Here is a 25,317-nt window from a genome sequence, read left to right on the forward strand (position 1 = left end):
ATGGGACAGTTTTATAAGATTTTATAAGTATACACACCCTTTCCTTCTCACTAGAGGCAGGCAGTTTTCCGGCTCCATTGCTGTTGGTATGGACCAAGTAAATGACTTTGGCCAGTGACACATTGGCCAATGTGATCAAAGCAGTAGGGGGCATGGATATAGTTGTACTATGTCATTGCCATAAGAAGGAATGCTTTCCTGGAGAGGCTGCTACTCCTTCAGTCTCAACTCGGGGATAAACTCCTGGGGAAGCTCAGTCGAAGCCAGTTTGTAATTTGAAACTCACCTCAGCCAGGCCTGAATCATCCTAACGATCCACAAATGGGAGAAGAAACAGTTATTGGAATGGTCTGTTACACAACAGATGCTGACTAATAGTACATGTCACATCTCTTAAATTCTATAATACGACAATAGACTATCTCCATTGCCCAGATGAGGATATACAGCTGTCCCACTATCAACACAGCCTTGACTTTTCCTGAAACAATCACTATCACCTTTGGTTATTTATTTATTAGGTACATATATGAATTTACTGTAATGAATATGGACCTGTTTTCAGACAAAAGACACTTATCTTTGTCATTGCTCTGAACATTTTGAGAATCAGTACCAGAACGCAGTAGTAACATCCTACACATAATAAGATGATTCTGGTGGCTGGGGAAACGGTTTTGTGGAATAAAGTATATGCCGCACAAGCAAAAGGAACTGAGCTCAGATCCCCAATAGCCATTTAAAAGTTTGTGTGCAAGGCAAAGCATGGTGGCACACACAGTAACTCTAGGCCTAGGCTAGGAGTGGAGTGGACCCCAAGGGCTTATTGGCCAGTTAGAAGACATCCAGGCTCAGTGAATGACCGTGTCTCAAAGACTCAGGTAGGCAATGACGGAAGAAAACATTAGGCATAAATCAACTCCTGGCTTCCATGTGTTTACAAACACATACACATGTACACATACCTATAATACACATACAGGCACAATATACTTTAACACAAAACTTAGAAATGTCATTTAGGAAAGACCACAGATTCTGACATAATGTTACCCAAATTTGAGTTCTGTCTCTGGCCCTTATTAGGCTTTCTGATATCCGTGTTCAGCCCTTGCTTTATGAGTTGGATACAGCTTCTCTGTGTTATCCATGTTATGGAGATTTTCATAGCATCTAACTTAGTAAGCTGGGGGAGGTACATAGAGATGTTTTCATAGCTTCTGGATTATTATTATTGAATTCTCAAGTGTGTGGCCTTTTAGTCAGGCAACGGTGAGAAACGGAAGTTGACTAGTGAGGTGATATATATATTTTTTAAGTTAATTAAATTTTTAATTTTCCATTATTTTGGCATAATCTGCCCGAGGCAAGCACCATGAATACAACTGAGCACTTTATACTGGGGATTAAAAGAGTATTTTCACTCCAAGCTGGCCCAGCACACAGCTTCTGCCTCGGTCTTCAGAACTTTGTAATCCATTAGAGGGGAATCCTATTTTAGGACTCTGTGAATACTGTCTGAAATCATTGAGGATTGTACTTTCCAAGTATTACTGCTTCTTATGTTCTATAAAATCGATCCATGTACACAGGAACACACACACACACACACACACACATACACACACACTTACACACACACACACACACACTTACACATAGGGAGCATTATATAAAAGAAAACTAAGAGAATTTCTGAACTCATGCTGCTAGAAACCAGCATTCCCATAGACCAGACAGAATTCTGGCTGCACAGAAGCAGACATCGTAAGCATCAGAAACTTCCCACTTCTCCCTTTCTGTGCCCTGAACTCTCCTCAGCTTCAGAGATGCTATAACATGTAATGGCAAACATTTTTGAGGAGTGTAAAAAGGAAGTGAAAACAGGTCAAAGGGCCCTTCTTCTGGTTATTTTTGTAAGTGAAGATGTTGGTCAAATAAACTCTCATGAAAGTGACTCTGCTCGAGTCCCAGTGATTTCAGTGATGTGACCAGATTTTCTATAGGACACAAACCAGTCATCGGAGCAAAGGACATAAAGCACTTCTCTGAAGAAGACAATTATTTCATAGTTTGGAAGGATTTTTGTGTTGCCTCTTCTAGAATCCTTGATTCAAGTTGATTAATCAAGAATGTTCCCATTTGATCTAAAAGCATAAGAAGCCATGACACTACTACCAGAACTTGAGGTGCTAATTTAGGAGGAAAACTGTAAATTCAGGGCCAGTCTGAGCTACATAGTGAGTGTCAGGCTAGTTTGGGCTATGGAGCAATACCTGGTCTCATCAAACAAGCAGATAAAACTGTTAGGTGAAACTTAAGACTGCGTCCTATTGGTTGAGAGTGGTGTTCTCTTTCAAACAGTTCATATCCATCCTTCAAACCGTTTATCTGAAATTGATTCTGTGTTTCACCAGCATTTGACTTGTAACTAATTGCTTGACTGAATAGGTGTGACTGTTTGCACATAGTCTGAATTCCTTATGTGCAAACACTGACGCTCAATTCTCAGATACCCAAAATGAATGTTTTCTATCACTTACATGGGTGTTTGTTCCAGTTTCCTATTCTCTCACTCCCATGAAAACACATTGTTGGTACAGATCAAGTAGCTATATGCCAAGTGTCTCAGTAGCTGGAGAATAGCCAAACGACTTTTAATTTCTCGTTCTCATCAGGAAACATTCATTTTAATTGTTAAACAAAGGAGTAGCAAGCTTATTAGAAAGATAATATTTGAACAGCACATATCACCCAGCGCTATGTCCCTGGAAACATGATGAAAATGATACAGCACGAGACAGCACGATGCCAGCGTTTTGGAGGTAACGCGGTTGTACAAGTGAAAATAATTCAAAGAGTTGAATAATCTGGGTTCATTGCTTGAGTTTTCAAAACAGTTGTGCTTTGTGAGAACAAGTTCAAAAGAGAGGTGAGCCACTCTGAACTTCGATGTCAAATGTCAACAACAGACAATGCCACTAACCATGATGAGTCAGGAACTGTGAGCATAGACACAAACATTCAATATGCTTAAAGTCACAAATTTGACCAACCACACCCCTCTGCTATCTGGCATAGGGACAAATTCATTTTCAAAATCTTAATCACAACTAGGTCTGCTTTTTTCATATATTTTATTTTATTTGTTAGTGTGTGTGTGTGTGTGTGTGTGTGTTTGTATGCATGTCTGTCTGTATACTACCTGTGTGCCTGGTGCCCTTGGAGGAGGCCAGAAGAGCGCACTGGATCCCCTGGAACTGAGATTACAGACAGCTGCGAGCTTTCTCATGGCCATGGAAATTGAAACAGGGTTCCCTGAAGAGAAGCCAGTGCTCTGAACCACTGAGCCATCTCCCCAGACCCATGAGTCCTTCATTTAACCTCATAAGCACATCATTTTGATGTTTATGATGAAACTACTCCCACATCCAGTGAGCATCAAATCTACAGAGGTCCCCATTTCATTTAACCTGTCCCAAGAGTATTTAACACACAGCCAAGTTCAATAAGAAGTCTTTTCTAACACTCTATGGTTGAGTGTGCTTTCTCCATTCTTGAAATTAACAAATGCATGCAATTTTGTTCAAATCCAACTGTACCTGGTTTGTTAGAAGTGTGTATGTGAAGACATATCTTGGCTCCCATCCCATCCCACCAATGGTGGTTGGAAAAATGGCTCAAAAGTTAAGAGTACTTGCTACTGTTGCAGAAGTCCCAGGTTTGATCCCCAGCACCCTCACAACTGTTCACGGCTGTCTATAACTCTAGGGGCATCAGATTCCTTTTTCTGGCACTTGATGGTACTGTACACATATAGTGTACACGCATATGTGCAAACAAAATACCCACACAAACAAAATAAAGAACGGGAATATATGTGGGAAGCACTGGTGGTAGTATCAGTCTTGCTGTTGAAGTTTTAGAGAACAGAAGATGCTCAAGTCCACTCCTAGAGTCAGGGTGCAACCTGGTCCTCATATATTCTCATAGAACACCCTGGTGTTAGTGAGTTTTGCCTTTACTGAAAGCATCATCTGCTCATAATGAGCCACGGAGGGAGAAGGAATTTCAGATGAGTGGCCACGGGAATTCTCATTTGTGTGTTTCGCTCTTGTCTGTCTCCAGGCGGCCCCTCAGAAGGCAAACTGATCCCAGGAGATCAGATTGTAATGATTAATGATGAACCAGTCAGCGCCGCACCAAGAGAGCGGGTCATCGACCTGGTCAGGTAGGTGACATGCTCATTCACCTGTGCCTCATTATGCCTTTTTTTTTTTTACAAAGACTGATGCATAGGTTTTATGCCTTATCTGGCAGAGAAAGAACTTCCTATGGGCCAATGAAGGGCAGAATCCTGAGCCTACATGTTCATGTTATAGATAATTCAGTGATGCTAACCTCTGGTGAAAGAAAGAGAGAAAGAAAGAAAGAAAAAAAGAAAGGAAGGAAGGAAGGAAGGAAGGAAGGAAGGAAGGAAGGAAGGAAGGAAGGAAGGAAGGAAGGAAGGAAGGAAGGAAGGAAGGGAAATAAAGCTTCAAACCTTTAATGATTCCTATTTACATTACTATAGTCAAAGGTTGCATTTCATTTCTTTCCAGAATTACTAACACATCGATTTTTCCGTAATCAGGGAGATTAAAATGCAAGTGCTAAATAAAGCATAAAGTGATGAATAATTTTATATACATAATTCCACGGATAGACAAACTTCACTGATTTTCTTCATACTTGCCTGAGTGATTCATTTTGAAATCATCAACTGAAACAAAAGCATAAATAGGTCAAAGCCAAGATGTAAAGAAATATGATTTTTTATTATTTTAGTTTTATTGCAGACAAAGATTATTATGTTTATTATGTGACATTTTTAATTGGGCACCAGAAACCACATTTTATATGACCTTCCAAATACTAGTCAAGAATCTGCTTTAAAGTCCACTAAGTTGCTAAAGCTATCACAACACTTTAAACCAAAGAAAAGATCTTCCAACATGCATGCTCATTCAGAAAAAAAAAAAACCTCTACATTTAAGAAAAGTATTATGTGTTTTGAAAAATTTTGGAAGAAACTTTTTGATCTCGAATTTTGTTTCTGCTTCACAATGAAGGCATGGATGGTTAAGTGACCTTGGAAGAATTTGGAAATGGGTAATAAGACAGAGAAATAGAAAAGTGGAGGTGGTCATTTTAGAGTGACCAACTCTCCCAGTCTTAGCGTGAGCAAAAAAAAAGTCCACATGCTAAGAAAATTCTGTCAGTTCCCAAACACTTGGTTTTTGCCATGATCTGGATGTTTATGCCCTCCGCAGATCCAAATTAATATTTTGCAGCCTAATATCTATTGTAATACATTTATTGGAAAAGCACAACTTTCACCTCAAAGGGGTAACAGTTTATTCTGGAGCCAAATTGACACATATCACGCGGTCATGGCCCAGGAACACAGATTTTACATCACCTTAAATTCCATGCTCCATTGTGGAAGTACTTTCATGAAGTTTTTGTGCCAATAGAACAAAGAAAGTCATAAATCAAGGCAAGTACATTGATGGAAACATCAGAGACGCAGTAATAACACAATGGGGAAACCTCTGTTAGTGGCCTCAGATACTATCTGATGACTCTCTTAGCTTCCGGTTGATAGAAGCTAGTGCTCTATTAAGTTAGTACATTCCAAAGATTTTTATCTGTTAGTTACAAAACGTTAGGTCTGACACAGAGATAGACAAGAAATAGCTATTTAGTAGGTTAAAGATAGACTAAGATAAATTGTTATTTGGCTCTAGATCTGCAATTTCCCAACCTTTCCACAGCTATTAATGTTCTAATCAGCCAATCAGCCTTGCAGAAAGTGGGGGGCTTCTTTGTGGGAACTTTCCTTCACATATACCGTTATGAAAGGTTGTCAGGTTGCTTCTGCCATATGAGAATGCCAAAAGGTGCTATATTTAAGGATGAAGCCTTTACCAAATTATAAATATGCTGTTACCTTCGTTCTAGACTTCAGGAGTTACAGACCCATAAGCAACAAAGTTCTATTATTTATAATTTACATTGTCTAAAATATTGTTTATAGTAGCCTCAATAGACTAAATCATTCCTCATGAGTCTGGGACAAATATAATGACAGCCTTCAACCAGATGGCTAGTTCATACCTGTACTCAGAAAGTATCCGGATCTCCAAAGAACATTCTTCCATGGGGACAAACACTGAAATGTAGGTCACATTCACCTGTATCAGGAACCTGCCCTGAGAATGAATGGTTCAGATCTTTCTGTGGACCAGAAAGGCAGAACTACGGAAATGCTATTTTTAGAACCTCTGGGTTGAGGCCATTTCAGATCACTTTTATCTTGGGATGTGTGTGGTGGGTGTCAGAGGGGACATGTCTCATCCAGCTGAGCGTTCTATCAGCTTGTGTCCTGGGGGGCTATCTTGATGTCTAATGGCAGAAGTCCCATTTTGTTTTCCTCTGGGTACATACCTGTGTGATTAGTCCTATTGATTCTTGTGCTTGTGGAAGGGTAGAAGAAATAATATATCTCTGCCTGGATTGCTGGCTGCAGGATAAAGATGGAGAAAAAGCTGTTTAAAAGTGTGATCACTTTCTAGCAATCTTACCTGGGGCATTTAGAAACATTTCTTTTTACCCCCCCCCCCCCGAAAGTTGTTTGCTTTCCTCCTCGTTTAATGCACTGTCCAGGTAAAATAACATAACTATAAACTTTACTTGACTTTATATGTAAAAGAATAAATGGACCAATTAAAAAGACAAGATGGCAGGCAATGGCTCCAAGTCCAAATTCGGGCTCCTTCATAATTTCACAAAACCTGTGAGATAGCAGTGTGCTTTTTTTTCCTTCAAAATGAAACATTTTATGATGTTGGAATAAAGAAAAGTGAAGAATGCTTTATGGCACATGGAAATCATATGAAATTCAAATTTCTGAGTCTGTAAATATAGTTTTACTGTAAAAGCGGCCACACTCGTTCATTTCCATATTATCTAAGGATGCTTTCTCCCTGGCTGAGATGAGCGGGCATCATGTGGCACAGCAAGTCTAAAGTGCTTTCGATCAGACCTTCCACAGAAAATATTGTCTACTCTTATAGCATAACCTGATTGGATTTCATTTCTTTGGTTAAGCTAATTTAGACTGAAGCCCTAAATAACATACAAAGACATTTTTCCATAATGCAGTTGTAATTTCTCTCACACGTTTGATAAGGAGATGGTGTTTTCAGTACACTGAACTGAGAACCATGTGTGCCTTCCATGTCTACTTGAGGAGAAAACACAAACTCACAGAAGACAAGCAAATACCAGATAGCATCACAGCTGTTCTGTTCTTTACCATTTTTTTTTCATAAAAACTGAGGAAGTAGAGGCAGAGACGTTGAGCAGGTGGATGGAAGTTATCAGAGTCCATTTTCCCTCCTCTTTGGAACTTATGGGTTTCCCATTCACTTAAATCTCATTTGATAATGTAGTGCATGTATTCATTTGCAGGTATGCCATGGATATGTGAGAGAGAAGCAATTATAATGTGGAAGGGCGTTTGACCTGAACTACAAGTTCCATGAGAGAAAAAAAAAATACCTTAGTCCCTGTGCAATGCTTGGCTCGTGATCTGTGTTTGACAGTGTATTTGATGGGGTTTTTTTAAAGCACCCTTTGAAAATTACAGACTTATGTGGTTCCCCCCAAGTTCTTCAACTCAAAATTCTGCAAATATTTGAATAGCAGCTATTGAATACATGCCCATTAAACAATTTTCACTCATTTATGAAGTATTTGAAAGCCATGCTTGTGATCTATATAATACAGAGATCCAGGTAATGGTAATTCAGGGATCAATGAAATAAACCTGAGCCTATTAGTGTACTTGCAGTCTAGAGTACTATGAGTAATGATTTCAATTAAAGTTGTTAATTAAGACAGACAAGCCCCAACATTGAACACATCAAAGAAAGATCATTTGAAAGGAATTCTTCTAGTGGCTAAAAAGCCAGGGAATCTGAATAAAATTGAAACAGTAAAAATATGATCCTAAAAATGCTGCCTTTTAATCATCAGACGATAAATTTATCTTTATAGAAGTATTGGGAAACTTTATTTTAGCAAAATAATTCAAGTATGATGACACAGTGCCATCTTATATCTGAAAACTCATTAAACCAAAAATTTGAAATAGTGGATTTTCCAATAATGAAAGTGTTCATGCATTACAAAACTTTCCTGTGCCTTGCTGTAAGTTTAGTCATCCGTCTGCCATAATGTGTACTGACCTAAAAGTTTAGCTCTTAAAAAATAATCCCCTTTTTACTGATCTCCTCAGCCAGTATGTGGTTTAATGTCTGTATCTTACACAAGATAAATTCCCCTTCTGTTTAATAAAATATCCCATTTTCTTAGCCACTAAGGAAATTCAGAAAAACACTCATCATTTTAATAACACTATAAAATTCTCTCCTTAAATATTGGCATCTATTTGCTTCTCTAAGTGGTTTAGTCCTGTTTCTTTATCCCCACCCCCCATTGCAGTACTTACTTATGGATTTTTTTTTTTTGGTTTTCAGATAGATTCTTCTCTTTGTGGATTATTTTCATTATCATTTGGCTACACTATTATAGACATTTATTATTTTTTCCTAAGAAAATGAACGAGTTTCTTGGAGACTAATTTACTGCTATAGTAACCACATTTCTTTTTTTTTTTCATGCCATCTCAAGAAGTGCTATAATTGCTGCACTGAAATTAGATGAGTGCCATTCGTTTTATAGTTTTCTAAGCTGTTAACAGTAACTTATACTTTATAGTCACCGAGGAGACAAATCGTTGAGGAATCTATGCCCTCTACAAGTTACCATATCCCTCCTTAAAGAAGTGGTACCCAAAGGTCATTTTCTTTGACTCTTCACAAATAAAAACAACTTTAAAACATCTCCTACATTTTTTAAACAGTACATTCTGTAATTGTTCATAGAAGTGTTGTGACTCAGGCCTCATTCTCCCAAAGAAGGCCAAGCCAATTATGTTTGTTGGACTTCAACAGTTATTGAGCGCTGACTATGTACACCATGTAAAGCACTGAACATGTAGAGATACAGAAGACATGATCCTTGCCCTCCTGGTAGAGACTTCAAATTGGTTGGATTGTATATGTACCTGCAAGAGGGTAGAAAAGTTTCATGGAGATGATAAAAGGTCAGGTTCAAGAATGGAGTTCTGGGGGTAAAGAGTAGCCGTCAACACTGAGTAAAAGGGAAGATTCGTGCATGGATAAATGGTTGTAAAAATCACTTCCCTTTGTTCCTGAAAACCTCAAACCTTTCAATTAATACTTCTTTTTCCAACCTGCAGATACAGACAAATTTATCACCCAGGAGGCTGTCCTGAGGCACAACCTCAAAAGTTGCCCCTTCAAGGCAGTGTTGGAAAACTACTCTCTTATCTCAGACCTCATCACTAGTCTTTTGGGATTAAAGACCCATTTTAGAGGCTGAAAATGGCATAGAATTCTCCCTCCAGCCAGGAAAATCTACACAAAATTTCTTCATCTATTACAATATATCATGACCCTGGACTTCAATCCCAGTTTTAAAACCTAGGCATCGGACTTGGAAAATCCTTTCCCTCTTCCTTCCCCATCTGGAATACCAGAAGGTAGCACCGAAAAGCCAAACACAGAGCAACTCAGTTCTCTAACACAGCTGTAGAACAGGAGAAATTCCAGTCTCAGAATAAGACAAAAGGCTGAATAGGGTACATATCTTTGCTTGTACCAGCCTCTGTAAGAAGGAAGCCAACTATTCCTTCGTCAGCTTATTTCATTTGTTATGTCTACTATTCCTACTGGTGTATAGACATGACCATTTAGCTACAGAAGGCGACTTGGGTCTCTGAGACATTCACTATTTCTAAACTATTGCCCTGGGATTGGAAATAAATCCCAAATGCAATAGGGTTAATTTAGTAAGAAAAGTAATTGTAATGAAAGGAATAATAATGATATTTCCCTAGCCAGGACTTAGTGAAGTGGCTGGATAAGAGGTCTTGTGGTTTTCCATCTGAAGTCATCATCCCCAACCTGAAGTACTTTTATGGGAGCTTCGGGATACAGATAGGGTTTATAAAACTATAGTAGAGCTCAGGATTGAAGAGGAAGATTTTTTTTAAAAAAATAGATGTACTCATGCCTATATAGTTAGATATCATAAATCTGGAAATGCATATGTTCTATGGACTTAGCTAGAGTTTTGTCTGATTGAGCTTGGTCCTTCCATTCACACCATCTTTCAGGGTACTTGGTAGTTATGTCTATACATGCCTTGGATCCCAGCCCTGCTGACCTCAGTCCCAGATGAGAATTCTGAGATAATCCCTGACTTATTTTTATCCTATTTTAACCAATCCCCAAATTAAGCTCTGCCTGCACAGGGACGATCAAGTGTAGACAAAAGAATGCATATCATGAGAGGTAAACCTGATAAACTGTGTCCCATGAATTCTCTTGACACTCCTAACTATGCTCCAGGAGCAGCTCTACTTACCCAGTGGCCTCATAAATAACATGTTCTTCTATGTCTCCAGAAGCTAACTTGAGGATCTCAGTCTGAGCTGAGAGTTAAAAAGTAATCCTCTGATTCAATCTCAGCCTCTCTCAGAATAGTTTGGGTCCTTTATTTTCATCTGAGGATCTGTCCAGTGACCTTGTAAGAACCATCCCACGAACCTAGTAGGATACCTTATACAGGGACTATCATGTGAAAATTCAGCTATGAATGACCCTTTTTAAATGTCAGCCCAACTGATCAAGATCCTGGAGACAATAAATTCAATCTGGGTCTAGATGGGACCCAAACTGTCCAAAGACCCTAAGAACAGGACTGCTGTGGATCACACTGAAGATCCTGAAGCAGCCAAATGGTATGGTTTTGGGGCCACTGTCATCTTAGAGGAAATCCAGCTAGCCTGCAGAACCAACAAGAAAAGGATTTACTTACCGAAGCTGATCTAAAAATTAGATGTATTTGCTCATTCAAATGCACAGACACCAACTCAAGGCTATAAGAATCATAAAGAATCAGGCAAACATTCACCATCAAAGAAAACTAATGAAGCTCTCCATAGCAACCCCTCAGGAAATGGAATTCTATGGACTGCATGAAAATAAATTCAAAATAGTCATCTTGCAGGATCTTAATGAGATGCAAGCAATCATAAACAAACAACTAAACAACACCGGGAAAATGATCCAAGAGCAAAATTGGAAGTTTAATATACAAATATTTTATCAAAAAGCATGAAACAAGTGAGCATGGCAGCACACACCTGTAACCCCAGAATTTAAGAGGTGGGTACGGGAGTACCAGGAATTCTAAACAAGCCTCAGTTTTATATTAGGTTTGAGGCCAATCAGGGATACATTAGACCCTGACTTAAAAAGAAAAACAAGGAATGACACACTGAAACAGAAATTTTGGGGTGGGAGGCAACATAATAACACAGCTATGCAGAAGAACAAGCAAACTTGAAAACATGTTGTTTCAAATTAGCCAGTTGCCAGGCGGTGGTGGCACACGCCTTTAATCCCAGCACTCGGGAGGCAGAGGCAGGCAGATCTCTGTGAGTTCGAGACCAGCCTGGTCTACAAGAGCTAGTTCCAGGACAGGCTCCAAAACCACAGAGAAACCCTGTCTCGAAAAAAAAAAAACAATCAAATTAGCCAGTTAAGAGAACAATAAGAAAAGGAAAGTGGGTAAAGGAAGCATATGGAACCTATAGCATATCATAAATTCAACACAGATGATAAAAAATATTTAGTTGATAAAGTATTTAGTGAATGTGAATATTTCCAAATCTTTGGAAGGACATAGACATTTCTGCTGCTCACAGAATGCCAAGCAAGGTCACCCCAAGAAGCCCACTCTGAGATACATCAGAGTCAGAATACCAAAGTACAAATGCAAAGAAGTCTGAAAGCCAAAGGACAAGAATAGTTGGTGATATCCAAGGGAATTTCAATGGTCGCACTAGTAAGTTGGTCGTTAGGCACCTTGCAGGCCCATAGGGAATGGACACTGTATTGTGCGTGCTAAAAGAAAAACTGTCAACCAGGAATACTATACCCATCAAAGCTCTTCTTCAAAAAAGCTATTCGTAGATAAACAAAAGCTAAGGAAGGGAGTTCCTTCCCTCCAGACCCGTCTTAAGGCTTTACATAAAAGGATTCTCAGTTAAACTTCATGAAAGCGATCTCCTGTGCCCATCTGTTGTAGGGTATTTCCCACTTTCTCTTCTATCCTTTTCAGTGTGTTCGGGCTGATATTGAGGTCTTTAATCCATTTGGACTTGAGTTTTGTGCACGGTGAGAGATATGGGTCTATTTTCATTCTTCTACAGGTTGACATCCAGTTGTGCCAGCACCATTTGTTGAAGATGCTTTCTTTCTTCCATTGTATACTTTTAGCTCCTTATCGAAAATGAGGTGTTCATAGGTTTGTGGGATAAAATCCGGGTCTTCTATACGATTCCATTGGTCGACTTCTCTGTTTTTATGCCAGTACCACACTGTTTTCATTACTGTAGCTCTGTAATAGAGTTTGAAGTCAGGGATGGTAATGCCTCCAGAAGATCCTTTATTGTATAGGATTGTTTTGGCTATCCTGGGTTTTTTGTTTTTCCATATAAAGTTGATTATTGTCTTCTCCAGATCTGTGAAGAATTTTGATGGGATCTTGATGGGGATTGCATTGAATCTATAAATTGCCTTTGGTAGAATTGCCATTTTTACTATGTTGATCCTCCCAATCCAAGAGCAAGGGAGGTCCATCCATTTTTTGGTATCCTCTTCAATTTCTTTCTTCAATGCCTTAAAGTTCTTGTCAAATAGATCTTTCACTTCCTTGGTTAGATTTACCCCAAGATATTTTATGCTGTTTGTGGCTATCGTGAATGGTGAAGCTTCTCTGATTTCCCTCTCTGCTTCCATATCCTTTGTGTATAAGAGGGCGACTGATTTTTTGGAGTTGATCTTGTATCCTGCCACATTACTAAAGCTGTTTATCAGCTGTATAAGTTCTTTGGTGGAGTTTTGGGGGTCGCTTATGTACACTATCATATCATCTGCAAATAACGTGTGACCGAAAAAGCATGGGATAAAACCGGACTCTCTGAACATGGCGAACAATGAGGGCTGATGAGACACCAAGGACAATGGCAGGGGGTTTTGATCCTACTTAATGTGCTGGCTTTGTGGGAGCCTAGCCAGTTTGGATGTTCACCTTCCTAGATATGGACGGAGGGGGGAGGACCTAGGACTTAACACAAGGCAGGGAACCAGGACTGCTCTGTGGACTGGAGAGGGAGGGGGAGAGGAGTGGGGGGAGGGGGAGAAGGGTGGGAGGAGGGGGAGAAGGGTGGGAGGAGGGGGAGAATTGTGGGAGGAGGGGAAGGGAAATGGGAGGCTGGGAGGAGGTGGAAACTTGTTTTTTTGTTTATGTTTTTTTTCTTCTTTTCGCAAAAAAAAAAACTTCATGAAAATATGTGAAAGTAGAAACTGTACAAGTAAAGATAAAAAAAAACCTAATTAAATTCTCATTTAAAATACACTGTGATGATTGTGTGTAAATAGCTTTTAACTATAAAATTTAAAATACAAAAAAATAGCTAATCAAAAATAACAGCATTAAGCTATGCATGGTAGCACATGCCTTTAATCCCAGCAAGTATATCCATAATAATTTGCTAATGGATTACATAACAAAAGAAAAAGTTTGATATAAGTAGCAGAAAATTGTGCGTACTGAGAAAAGTAAATGTTTGGAAATTTTCTATGAGGTTGAAGTCAAGTATCTGTTTGAAATAAACTATTATAATTGTAAAATATGTTTTGCAAACCTTATGACAACAGCAGAAGAAAAGCTTCTAGCAGACATAGAAAGGATAAATGAATAGAAATAAAACCACACTATCGAAAAGTATCAATAAATTTGAGAAGTCATTGTTTTTTACCGCAGCATAGTACTCTAATGTGTAGATATTCCACACTTTCTTCATCCATTCTTCCATTGAAGGGTATCTAGGTTGTTTCCAGGTTCTGGCTATTACAAATAATACTGCTATGAACATAGTTGAACAAATGCTCTTGTCATATGATAGGGCATCTCTTGGGTATATTCCCAGGAGTGGTATTGCTGGGTCCAGGGGTAAGTTGATCCCGAATTTCCTGAGAAACCGAAACACCGATTTCCAAAGTGGTTGCACAAGGTTGCATTCCCACCAGCAATGGATGAGGGTTCCCCTTCCTCCACAGCCTCTCCAGCAAAGGCTATCATTGGAGTTTTTTATTTTAGCCATTCTGACAGGTGTAAGATGATATCTCAAAGTTGTTTTGATTTGCATTTCCCTGATTGCTAAGGAGGTTGAGCATGACCTCTGAGCATGGCGAACAATGAGGGCTGATGAGAAGCCAAGGACAATGTCAAGGGGTTTTGAACCTACGTAATGTGCTGGCTTTGTGGGAGCCCAGCCAGTTTGGATGTTCACCTTCCTAGAAATGGACGGAGGGGGGAGGACCTAGGACTTACCACAGGGCAGGGAACCCTGACTGCTCTTTGGGCTGGAGAGGGAGGGGGAGAGGAGTGGGGGGAGGGGGAGAAGGGTGGGAGGCGGGGGAGAAGGGTGGGAGGAGGGGGAGGGAAATGGGAGGCTGGGAGGAGGAGGAAATTTGTTTTTTTTTTCTCCTTTTCTCAATAAAAAAAAAGTTAAAAAAAAATAAAAGAAAAGAAAAGTATCAATAAGTCAAAAGCAATGTCAGAAACAGGAAGAAAGGAACAAAGGAACAATGAAAGAGTCTGAAACCAGTGAACAGACTAGCAATAAGTCCTTGCCAATCAGTGATTAGTATACTAGTGTACATGCAAACAGTTTCCGTTCTCCAGTCAAAAGACAGGGTGGTTAAGAAAACATGATCTACCAAGATTCTATCTACAAATAAAGTCATATCAGTTCCTTATCCACAGGCTGAGCTGAAAAGTGAAGGGATGGGAAAAAAATGTGTGTGTGTGTGTGTTTATGCATCAAATAAATCTTAGTGAAGTGAGGAAAAGAGTCAATGATGAATTATTGACTATTACTTCAGTTCATGTGAGACCAAAACATTATTCTATTGACTGTTTAGGTTGAGCAATAATATGAATGCACCATCTGTCTTTGTTAGGGTTAGTGTTGCTGGGATGAAACACCATGACCAAAAGCAACTTGGGGGTGTGTAAAAGATTCCTAGTTCATCACCGAAGTAAGTTAAGACAGAAACTCAAACAGGGCAGGATCATGGAAGCAGGAACTGATGCAGGCACCATGTAGGAATGTTTCTTACTGGCTTGCCCACAATGGCTTTTTTCAGTCAGATTTCTTATAAAGTCCAGGAACAAAAGTCCAAGAATGGAACTGTTCACAGTGGGCTGAGTCCTCCCCAATCAGCATCTAATTAAGAAAATGCCTTACAGGCATTTTCCACTCTACCACTCTGACTCCTGACAATGGGAGTGGAAGATGTCTCTGATTCTTTTGCCTGTTCTCGGGACCCTTTTACTCCCACTGAGTTGCCTCATTCAACCTTAATATGAGGATCTTTGCCTAGTCTTGTAATTTGTTAAGCCATGTTTGGTTGATATCCCTGGGAGGCCTGTTCTTTCTGGAAGGAGATGGGAGAAGTGGATCTAAAGGAAAGGGGAGGTGGGGGGAGAACTGGGATGAGTAGAGGGAGAGGAAGTTGTGGTCAGGATGTATTGTATGAGAAAAGAACAGATTTGAAAGAGAAGAAGAAAAGAAAATGTCTTTCAACTAAATCTTACGGAGGCTCCCTCCTCTCAGATGACTTCAGTTTGTGTCAAGTTGTGTCTAGCTAGCACACTGTCTCCTGTGTCCAAATTTTGTTTTAAGAATAGGAAGGTTAGTCTAATAATTCTAATAAGAATGCTTAAAAGGAGAACTTTTAAAGGTTAGTCTAAAAATTCTAATAAGAATGCTTAAAAGGAAAAACACATACATGCCTACCATAAAACAGTGGACCAAATCACCTTGACTTTTAAAAGTCACAACTGTGTATAATTTTTAAGGATGGCTTTTTGACATATCAGAAAGGAAAGAAAAATATTGATACCATTGCATGTTGAGAATCAACATCCTTATTTTGTGATAAACCTTCTAAGCATATACCTCACTTTTATTGAGACTAGCTAATTTCAATATGTTAAATACTTTCATATATTAGCACATTCAACGTTCACAAATGGCGTATGGGTCTGCAGGTTAACCGTAATCTGCAGATGGGATAACGGAAGCACAGAATGATGCAAGGCCTGCACAATACTCCAAAGAAGGTAACTTGTGGCTTCCAATTTAATCTGCTCTTAGATGAAGGCTTTCCAAAATTTCACCATACACATTCCTAACAGCTGCTATGTGAGCAAGGTCTATTGTGATTACATGAAAATGGGGGACCCTAAAGCTGGGCAAAGTCCTTGTCTGGTGGTCAGAGCAAGAAGAGAAGGTACGGTGGTAATGGAGGGATCCAGTGCACACTGTTAGGTTCTGGTATTCTAAAGAAGGCCAATCACGCTAAACCCTCCTTACATGGTAGACCAACCAAACAACAGAGCTATGATTGGCCTCTATAACCTAGTTTTATCTCATAAGACACATAAAAGCACTCTATGTAGGGCTAATGATACAGGGAGCCTGCCTCCAATTTTAGGTTCACTAAGCACAGAAAAGTGCTCAGGAGGATTGTCTGGTTGCAGTCAATGGGAGATTGGCAAGACTATTAAAGTAGGGTGCCTTTAGAAGGGATCCATCTAAAGATCAGCTCTCAGCATGTCTCCCTTTTTATCAGTTCTTCCCGAAGAATATAATGGAAAGTCAAATTGCATTGTGTTCTAGGAGCACTGTATCCACAGAATACATTAAGAAGGTCACCTTCCTGCCTAATTTCAACTGGTCTGAGGTGCATCATGGTTTTGCTTAGTGAAATAACAAAGCAAAGAACTCTACCGAGCAACCTTCCCATAAAATATGTATGGTGCTGTATGATAGAATAAGGCCTTATTAGAGTAAGAGCAGCAAGCACTTTCAGGAAAAACACAAAAGAAACAGCCTCATGCTATGCTGACATTACAAATCGTGGTTTCTCCTAATCCACGCTTGCAGTATACATGTTTTCTGAAAATTGCAAATTACAGAGCCTAAGAAGAAAGGGGTCGGTATGTCCAGAAAATGCATAGTTTGAGAAAACATTCTGATAAGAACTAAGGAGGAAAAGGAACCTGAGTTCATAGTTCATAAATGCTATAACAACCCATAATGGTGAAAATCAGGATGCAAATGGCTTCAGCTAGATTATTTTAATATCCTTAGATTTTGTTAATGACCATCTCCCACTCACTCATCAAAGCCCTCTATTATTATGAGAGCTTTTGAGCAACTCATGTGTATAAAATGAATGTTTAGGTTTGAAGAACCAGAACTAATTTAAATCAGGGCATATTTTCAATGATCTCGTATACTCGCCAAGACTGGCTGTCATAACATTTTACTTGTATTAAGCAAAAATGATAGAAGATAATTATTATTTTGTCATCGCTGGGAACTATGTAAGTTTATAACTCACTGCATGCCCTTTCTCTAAGTAGCTGAAAAGAAGACAAAATATAAATAAATACATAAAATACTTTTCTCATTGCTGTGCACACAACAAAAGCAACTTAATGAAGAAAGAGTTTATTTTGGCCTGAATACTTAAGACATAGCTCATCATGGTCATGATGGTCTGGTGGTGGAATATGCTCCAGCTTTGATGATAGAAACTGGACATCGCTTGTCCCATTGCAGCCGCAGAGAGATGAAGTCTAGTGCTCATCCAGCCTTTTCCTTCCTATTCAGTCTTGGAACCCAACCCATAGGATTGTGCAACCCACATACAGGGCATGACTTTCCCCCTCAGTTAAACTTTTCTGGAAAAGTCCTCATAAACACTCCAAAAGATGAACCTCCTAGGTGACTGTAAATCCTATTAAGATTACCCGTCTTGATTAATAAACCTCTGGCGAGAGTATACATTTTTTTCTATGGTTAGTAAAATGAAAAAAAAGTTTATTTTCCTTTAAAAAATTAATTTAAAAAATAAAAATGATTTGACAATATATATATATATATGTATATGTATATATATATTGAAGATGCCACAGATAAGCAAATAGAGCTTCTTTCCAACAGCTGCTTAGCAGAAGTTCTCAGGAACTCAAAAGTGGAAGCTCATCTTACACGTTGCACAATGGGTGGAACTGTTGAGCAAGACTCACAGCCTTACAGTCTGATGCTAGTATTAAAGTGTGTTACCTATACACAATCCATAATAATTCATCATTTTCTTCATATCCACATTCCTGTGCCTACTCAGTTCATTCTGTTTTCTTCGGTGCTGAGCTGAGATTTACAATGATCTATTCCTTGGAGTTAGTTATCCATCCTCCAGAATTTCCCAAGATATCTTTGTGCCTAGTCAATCTGTCTTTAGTCACTCACAGAAGAAAGGGGCCATGATGCCCATCCCTTAATTGTTGCTTTTAATTCTTTCTCAGTCACGTTTCTGTCATCCCAGATATAGCCACCATTCCTGAGCCAAACTGAGACATATAATCACCTCTGGAGCTAATTTCCTCCAGGACCTACTGATCTTAGAGATCTGACTAGGAAAGAAGGTTCTTTAATTCCTCAAGGTTATCTGGGGATTCCTAATTAGTTCTTTCTCTGGAATTGGCTTCTGAGAAGATGAGGAGCATGCCTATCCTTTCATAGGCCCCAAGAAGTCTGTGCCTTTGTGCTTGCCTTAGAGATGCCCAATTTCCCCAGGTTAGATTAGTCCTTTTGTAGGGATCAGCCTTCTTTATTCTGCTTCATTGGATCTCTTTCCCAAATTTATCCCAAGTTTCTCAAATCCAGATAGTCCTTTACTTCCCTCTGTAAGTACTTGGTCCTCAAACAGTAAATACTGTATGATCTAGCTGACCAAATGGGCAAAAAAAATATAAGTACCAAGCAGAGTTGTTTTTTTTTTTTTCAAAAAATAATGAGATCGAGAGGGGAACTATAGGAAGTATTTCAAAATACCATTCTACTAACCTAATAATGCAATCTGGTACTGTACCAGCCAGGCTTCCCTAGACTCCATGAGTTCCTAGACCTGGGAACTCATTAGTTGTTCAGTTACTAAGCCTGGGTGCGACAGCAGCAATAATCTGCTGCTGAAGGCCTGAAGGAGTTTCGGAGGGTTTCTGGTTTGCAATGCATATTAGAAGCCAAAGTAAGCTGAGTTCTTATGTCAGTAAATGAACATGGCAGCAACAGAGTACATGAACTGTCTGGGGAGAAGGATCACAGTAGGCAAAGTCAAAACTTCTTTACTTCCATCTTTTTTTTTTTTTTTTTTTGTCTTCTGGCAGTAGCCTATGTTTAGACTCTGTTTCCCCACCAGTAACCTGATCAAGAAAATCCTTCACAAGTGTTCTCTGTGCTTTGTCTTTCTGCTGAGTCCAGATCCAGTTAGGCTGATAACCAAGAGTAGCTAGCACTGTTATAGAAATGACAACGCTCTGAACTTGCATCTTATGCCTACGTGCTGACTCTCTGTGACCTTGGACAAAGAACTTGATTTTTATAGTTTCTGATTTTCTTGCCTATAACGTAACAATATAGCTTACAGAATTATTGCACAAATTAGCTAAAGCACATTGAAGACAGCTCTAGGCAGATTATGATCATGTGATCAGCACTTAACCAATCAGGACTGTTGATGTCCTCATCAGAGTTCTCATCAGCTTCATCACTATTGCTAGTGCTTTTAAGCAAATTGCTTAAATTTTGGATCTTAGTCCCTTCATCTGTAAATGTGCCCATAATTTCTAAGCCTTTGTCTAAGGATCAAATGGGAGGGCACTTTGTGACTTGTAATCAGTTAAGTCATTGCGGGAGAGGCTGCCATTACTGCTCTTGAAATTGAAGGATAGGGGCAAGTGAGCACAAGCCTGAACATCCAATCAAACCAAAGAAAATAACCTGCCAGAAATCTAGCCTTTTAGGATAAAGATAACTTCAGTAATGATTAAACGTCTCTGGGACACAGGCACCCAGGACTCACGACTGTGGTATTGGAACCCAGTGCTTGGCAGTTAAGCATGACTGTGGGAACAAAATAGGGTAGGGAGATAGATAAAGCAGTGTGGTAACACGGTGACCAGGAGAAGAGTTACTTCAGTGTTCTGCTATACAGATACAAGAATCCCAGCATCTCCTGTGCAGGGATGAAGAATCGGTTTAGAACAAACTAAATCAAAGCCGAACAAATCTTTTCTCTGTAAAGGACCAGATGGGAAAGGTTTTAGCCTCTGCAAGCTTTATGATCGTGTCTCTATCTTCATTCTGCTAATGGAGCACAACAATGCAGCTGGAAATGATATATAGCAAATATTTGTTGCCAGATTGAAATAAAATTTTAGTTAGCAAATCAAAGGTAACCCAGAGAGATAGTTCAGTTGGTAAAGTGTCAGCCTTGCAAGTATAAAGGCCTCAGTTCTGTCCCTAGAACCCATGAGAAAACCTGACGTGATGGTATGTGCCTGTAATTACAGCCCTGGAAAGGCAGAGACAGGCAAATCTCTGGAGCTTGCTGGCCAGTCAGTCTAGCCTAACTGATAAATACCAGGTCAGTAAATCTATCTCAAAAAAAAAAAAAAAACTGGTCAGCACCTGAAAAAAGACACCTTAGATAGGTATTTCTCTTACTTACACATGTAAACACACAGAGAGAGAGAACATATTCATCTGCGAACACACAAACACCACACATATGCAGACATGAAAGATTTTTAACACAGACGCACATACAGCGTATACATCTGCATATACACAAACGCCACACATATAAAAACATGATTTTTGTTAATGAACATACACACAAACACACAACATGTTGTGCACAAACGCAATACATATGTAGACATAATAGAGTTTTTTTTAATTTCTTATCATCAGCTGGGCTTGGGTTTGGATTATACTAGTTTTTCAAAATTCTTGGTTTGATTCATTAAGTCATTTATTCGTGCTCTTTCAGATGTTTAAATATAGTCACTTGGAGTCAGAAACTTCCCTCTGAGGACTATTTTCAATATGTCCCAGGGATTTTTCATTTGCATTTAGTTCCAGGAATAATTTGATTTTTTTTATTTCGTCTTTGATCCTTTCATCATTCGTAGTAAGTTGTTTAATTTCTATGAGTTTATATACCTACTCGAGTTTTGTTTGCTGTCATTTTAGGTTTTATTGTCATTTTAGGATACATACGATTATTTCAGTTGTTCTGTGTTTGTGAGCTTGTTTTGTACCTCAACATGTGGTCTATTTTAGAGAAGCTTCTATGCCTTTGTGGTAGTTGGTATGTAATTGGCCCCCATAAGCTGATAGGAAGTGGCACTATTACTATTAGGGCATGTGACTTTGTTAGAATAGGTATGGTCTTGTTAGAGTAAGTTTGGCATAGTGGGGATGGGCTTTAAGGTCTCATATATGCCCAAGCCACATCCAGTACTTCAGTCCACGTCCTATATGATGCTCTGCTACTTCTCCAGGACCATGTTTGCCTACAAACAGCCATGTCTCACCATGATGATAATGGACTGAACCTCTGAACTGTGAGTCACCCCAATAAAATGTTTTCCTTTATAAGAGTTGCCATAGTCATGATGTCTCTTCACAGGAATAGAAACCCTAACTAAGACAAAGTTATTAAGTAGAATGCATATTCTTTGCTATTTAGGTGGACTATCTTGTAGATATCTGTTAGTTGTAACATGTCATTTCATTCTAAGGTCTCCATGTTTATGTTTTTGTCCAGAAGACCTATCAATTGGAGGAAATATAGTGTTAAAATTACCTAGTATTTGTAGGGGGTTTGTGTTCATCTTTAATGCCATCAGTAGGATTTCTATAAAATGTGATTCACTAGAGGTTGGTGTAGCTGTGTTTTATATTGTGATATTTTCTTGATTAGTTGATCCCTTGATTAGAATGAAGTGATTTTCCTTCTTTGTATCTACTTATTAATTTTAAAGTACAATTATATTTTTTCACATATTACAATGGCACTGTCTTCTGGCTTCTTGATCACATATGTGTGGGATACTTTTTTACCATGTCTTCTCTTTGAGGTGATACCTTTCTTTAAAGCTAAAATGAGTTTCTTGTAGACAACAGATAGATTTATTTTGTTTCTCAAAACATTTTGCTAGCCTTTGTCTTTTGATTGCAGTATTGAGGCCGTTGACATTTAGAGTTAGTTATTATTGAAAGGTGTGTAGATTGAAGTTATTTTGATGTTCTTTGCTGGTTTGTGTTCTTAGTTATACTTTGTATTTCCTTAAATTACAGCTGCATTTGTTTTCTTTCTAGAGTCTCTCGGCTGTGCTTATTCCTGTCTTTACTTCAAAGAATTGATTCCAGTATTCTGTTTAGCATTCATATGTTGAATATGAATTTTTGTAGGCTGTCAACAAGGAACTCAAAAACAAATAGTCAAGAAAACAAATGACCCAATTAAAAAAATGGGCTATGGATCTAAACAACAAGTTCTCAATAGAAGAAACAGCAAATAGCCAATAAACACCTCAAAAAGTACCCATAGTCCGTAGCAATTATCGTCCTTAGAAAATATAAATTAGGACAATTTTTAGATTCACCTCTCCCCAGTCAGAATGGCTAAGATCACCAAAACAACTAACAACAAATGTTAGAGGAGGTGAGGGGAAATAGAAACCCTCATTCACTGTTGCTGGGAATGCAAATTGGTGTAGACACTCTAAAAATTGGTGTGAAGAATCCTCAAAACACTAAAAATAAATATACCATATGACTCCTTGCCTCATGCCCAAAGGACTTGACACCCTACCCCACAGATACTTGCTCAGCCATGTTTATTGTCACCCTCTTCACAATAAACATGGAATGAAAACAACCTAAATGTTATTCGTTGGTGAATGGATAATGGACATGCAGTACATGTAGACAGTGGAATTCTGTTTGGTTTTAAATAAAAATGAAATACTGAAATTTACAGGTAAATGGGTGGTCCTAGAAAAGATTATATTGACAGAGGTAACTCAGGCCAAGAAAGACAAACACTAAATGTTCACTCTCATTTGTGATTTCTCACTCCAGATCTTCAGACATGCTTATACAACACAGAGTAACCACAGAAACCAGGAAAGTATACAGGGATCATCTGTGAGGAGGGAGGCTTGGAAGGGAAATGGCTGGATAAAGGTGATATGAAGTGAAAAGTGGAGTAATGGCGAGGGGCTCCCACTGCAGGGGTGTTAGGAATGTCAGTACAGAAGGAGAAGGAGGGAAACATCATTTTAAATGGTTGGCTAGGTTAGTCCAAGTAACTCCCAAAACAATATTGACTAGTGATATAGTAGCTATTTAAGGTAAGTCCCTGTTGCTAAAGACACCACACACTTAGGACACATGATCAGATGATTCAAGCTGGATCAGACCTGAAAGACTGCCTACATTCTAGCTTCCATGATACCAAAAGATACTGTGCAAGGTTTCAAGGGAATGAAGCAGTTAGTAGTCCTTCCCAACTGCAACACCTATGAACCACAATTGTGACCATTATGGCATGATATCCATAAAGCTGTTGGGCACAGTGCAAAGATCAATAGGTCATGGAGAGTTCAGGTCAATTGGATGCATTTGTATTACAGCTCCTGTATCCATGGCTCAGGGAACATGATGGAAGAAAGGGTAAAAAGAATATAAGAGCCATAGTATGAGGAAGTTTGCTATAAAAACAGTCTCTCCTAGAAAGAGCTGATAAACAAGGCCATAACAAGGCCATTTTCAATGGCCTTTAGCTGGGCCTGGTTGGGCATACCAGGAATCCCATCACCCAGGGTGCAGAGGCAGGTGATCTCTATAAATTGAAGGCCAACAACAAAAATGGATTCGGAAGGTTATATTTATAGAGTTGTGCAGACATAGAAGTATGTATTCTAGAAAACATTATTTTGAGTGAGGTAACCGTGACACAGAATGACAATTATCATATGTACTCACTCATAGGTGGTTTTTCAACATCCACACTGAGGCTTAATATTAATTACAAACTGGCCAATTTTACATCTTAAATTAACCCATTTCTAATAATCTATGTAGTGCCACGTGGCTGTGGTGTTACCTCACATCTTGCTTCTCCAGCAGCTACTGGCATCTCCCTCAACTCTGCCTTCTTTCTCTTTGTATTCAGTTTGGCTTTCCCACCTAGCTGTATTCTTCCCTGCCATAGGCCAAAGCAACTTCTTTTTTATCAATGGTAATAAAACATCTTCACAGCATACCGAGCGGTATCCCGCATCAGGGCTGGATGTGGAAATGACTGACAGGGGTACCTAAGAAGGGCTGAAGGGAGGCAAGGGAAAGGAAAATGATAACCTTCTATTTGAGTTCAAATTTTACCCAAAAATTCAAAATTAAATGAACACAACAATATAAAAACTAAAAAGAGATGAAAGAACCAAATTTAGTGCTCAGATCTTCCAGAAACCCAAGCTGAAGAATAGAAGGTACAGACGAAAAAAAAAAATAAAGTGGAGATGTTGTGTTTGAAATCAGGATAAAGACAAAGCAGCTATTACCTAAAATCTTTTTGTAGAACGTAGTCAAATGGGCAAGACAGTCATCAAACAGGCAGAAAAACAACACAGATTTTTGTGTTGGTTTCCCTGGTTGTTACAGGGAAATATCTTTACCCATTGAGAGGTAAATACACTGTCATTATATGCCGTGCTACACCTGTTATTATTTGCAAGCGTGTCTGTCTTTGTCACTTTTATGTAATTCTTGCTGACAAGAACCAGTATGGGGGCAGTATTAGAGCTGTAAACCTCAAACTGGATGACTGCTCAGTTATAGCTAAAAAGCATAGAGAACGGAATGGCTGTGACAGGTTCTCCTGGTAGAAAGATATCTTTCCTTCAAAAAGACACATACAGGACCATGATCCAGACCCTGTCCACCTTGTAGCTCAGCTACTGTCAACACAAAACTCCCAGTTAGTCCTTGCCAATTGGCAGAGAAGAAAGAATACAAAAACATGTGGAAGGAGTTTATGGAAGGAGTGGAAAAGACTTTTTCTGCCTTTCCATTGGCAAGAAACCAGCCATACTCCACCTGCTCAGGAAGCTCCATGG

General features: G+C 39.0%; 1 protein-coding gene across 6 annotated transcripts in view; it reads left to right on the forward strand.

Moving 5' to 3' along the window:
• The window catches only part of LOC121444429 (FERM and PDZ domain-containing protein 4), a 648,345-nt gene that overhangs the window by 514,837 nt on the left and 108,191 nt on the right, over positions 1-25,317 (forward strand). For all 6 annotated transcript variants that reach the window (XM_041646236.1, XM_041646240.1, XM_041646237.1 and 3 more), the window contains one exon: positions 4,129-4,231. In XM_041646236.1, the coding sequence (XP_041502170.1) occupies positions 4,129-4,231 (103 nt within the window). The remainder of the gene's footprint in view (positions 1-4,128; positions 4,232-25,317) is intronic.

This window comes from Microtus oregoni, unplaced genomic scaffold (genome assembly GCF_018167655.1).
Source record: "Microtus oregoni isolate MIOR12 unplaced genomic scaffold, Mior012 000124F_ref0000388, whole genome shotgun sequence".
NCBI classification, from domain to species: domain Eukaryota; kingdom Metazoa; phylum Chordata; class Mammalia; order Rodentia; family Cricetidae; genus Microtus; species Microtus oregoni.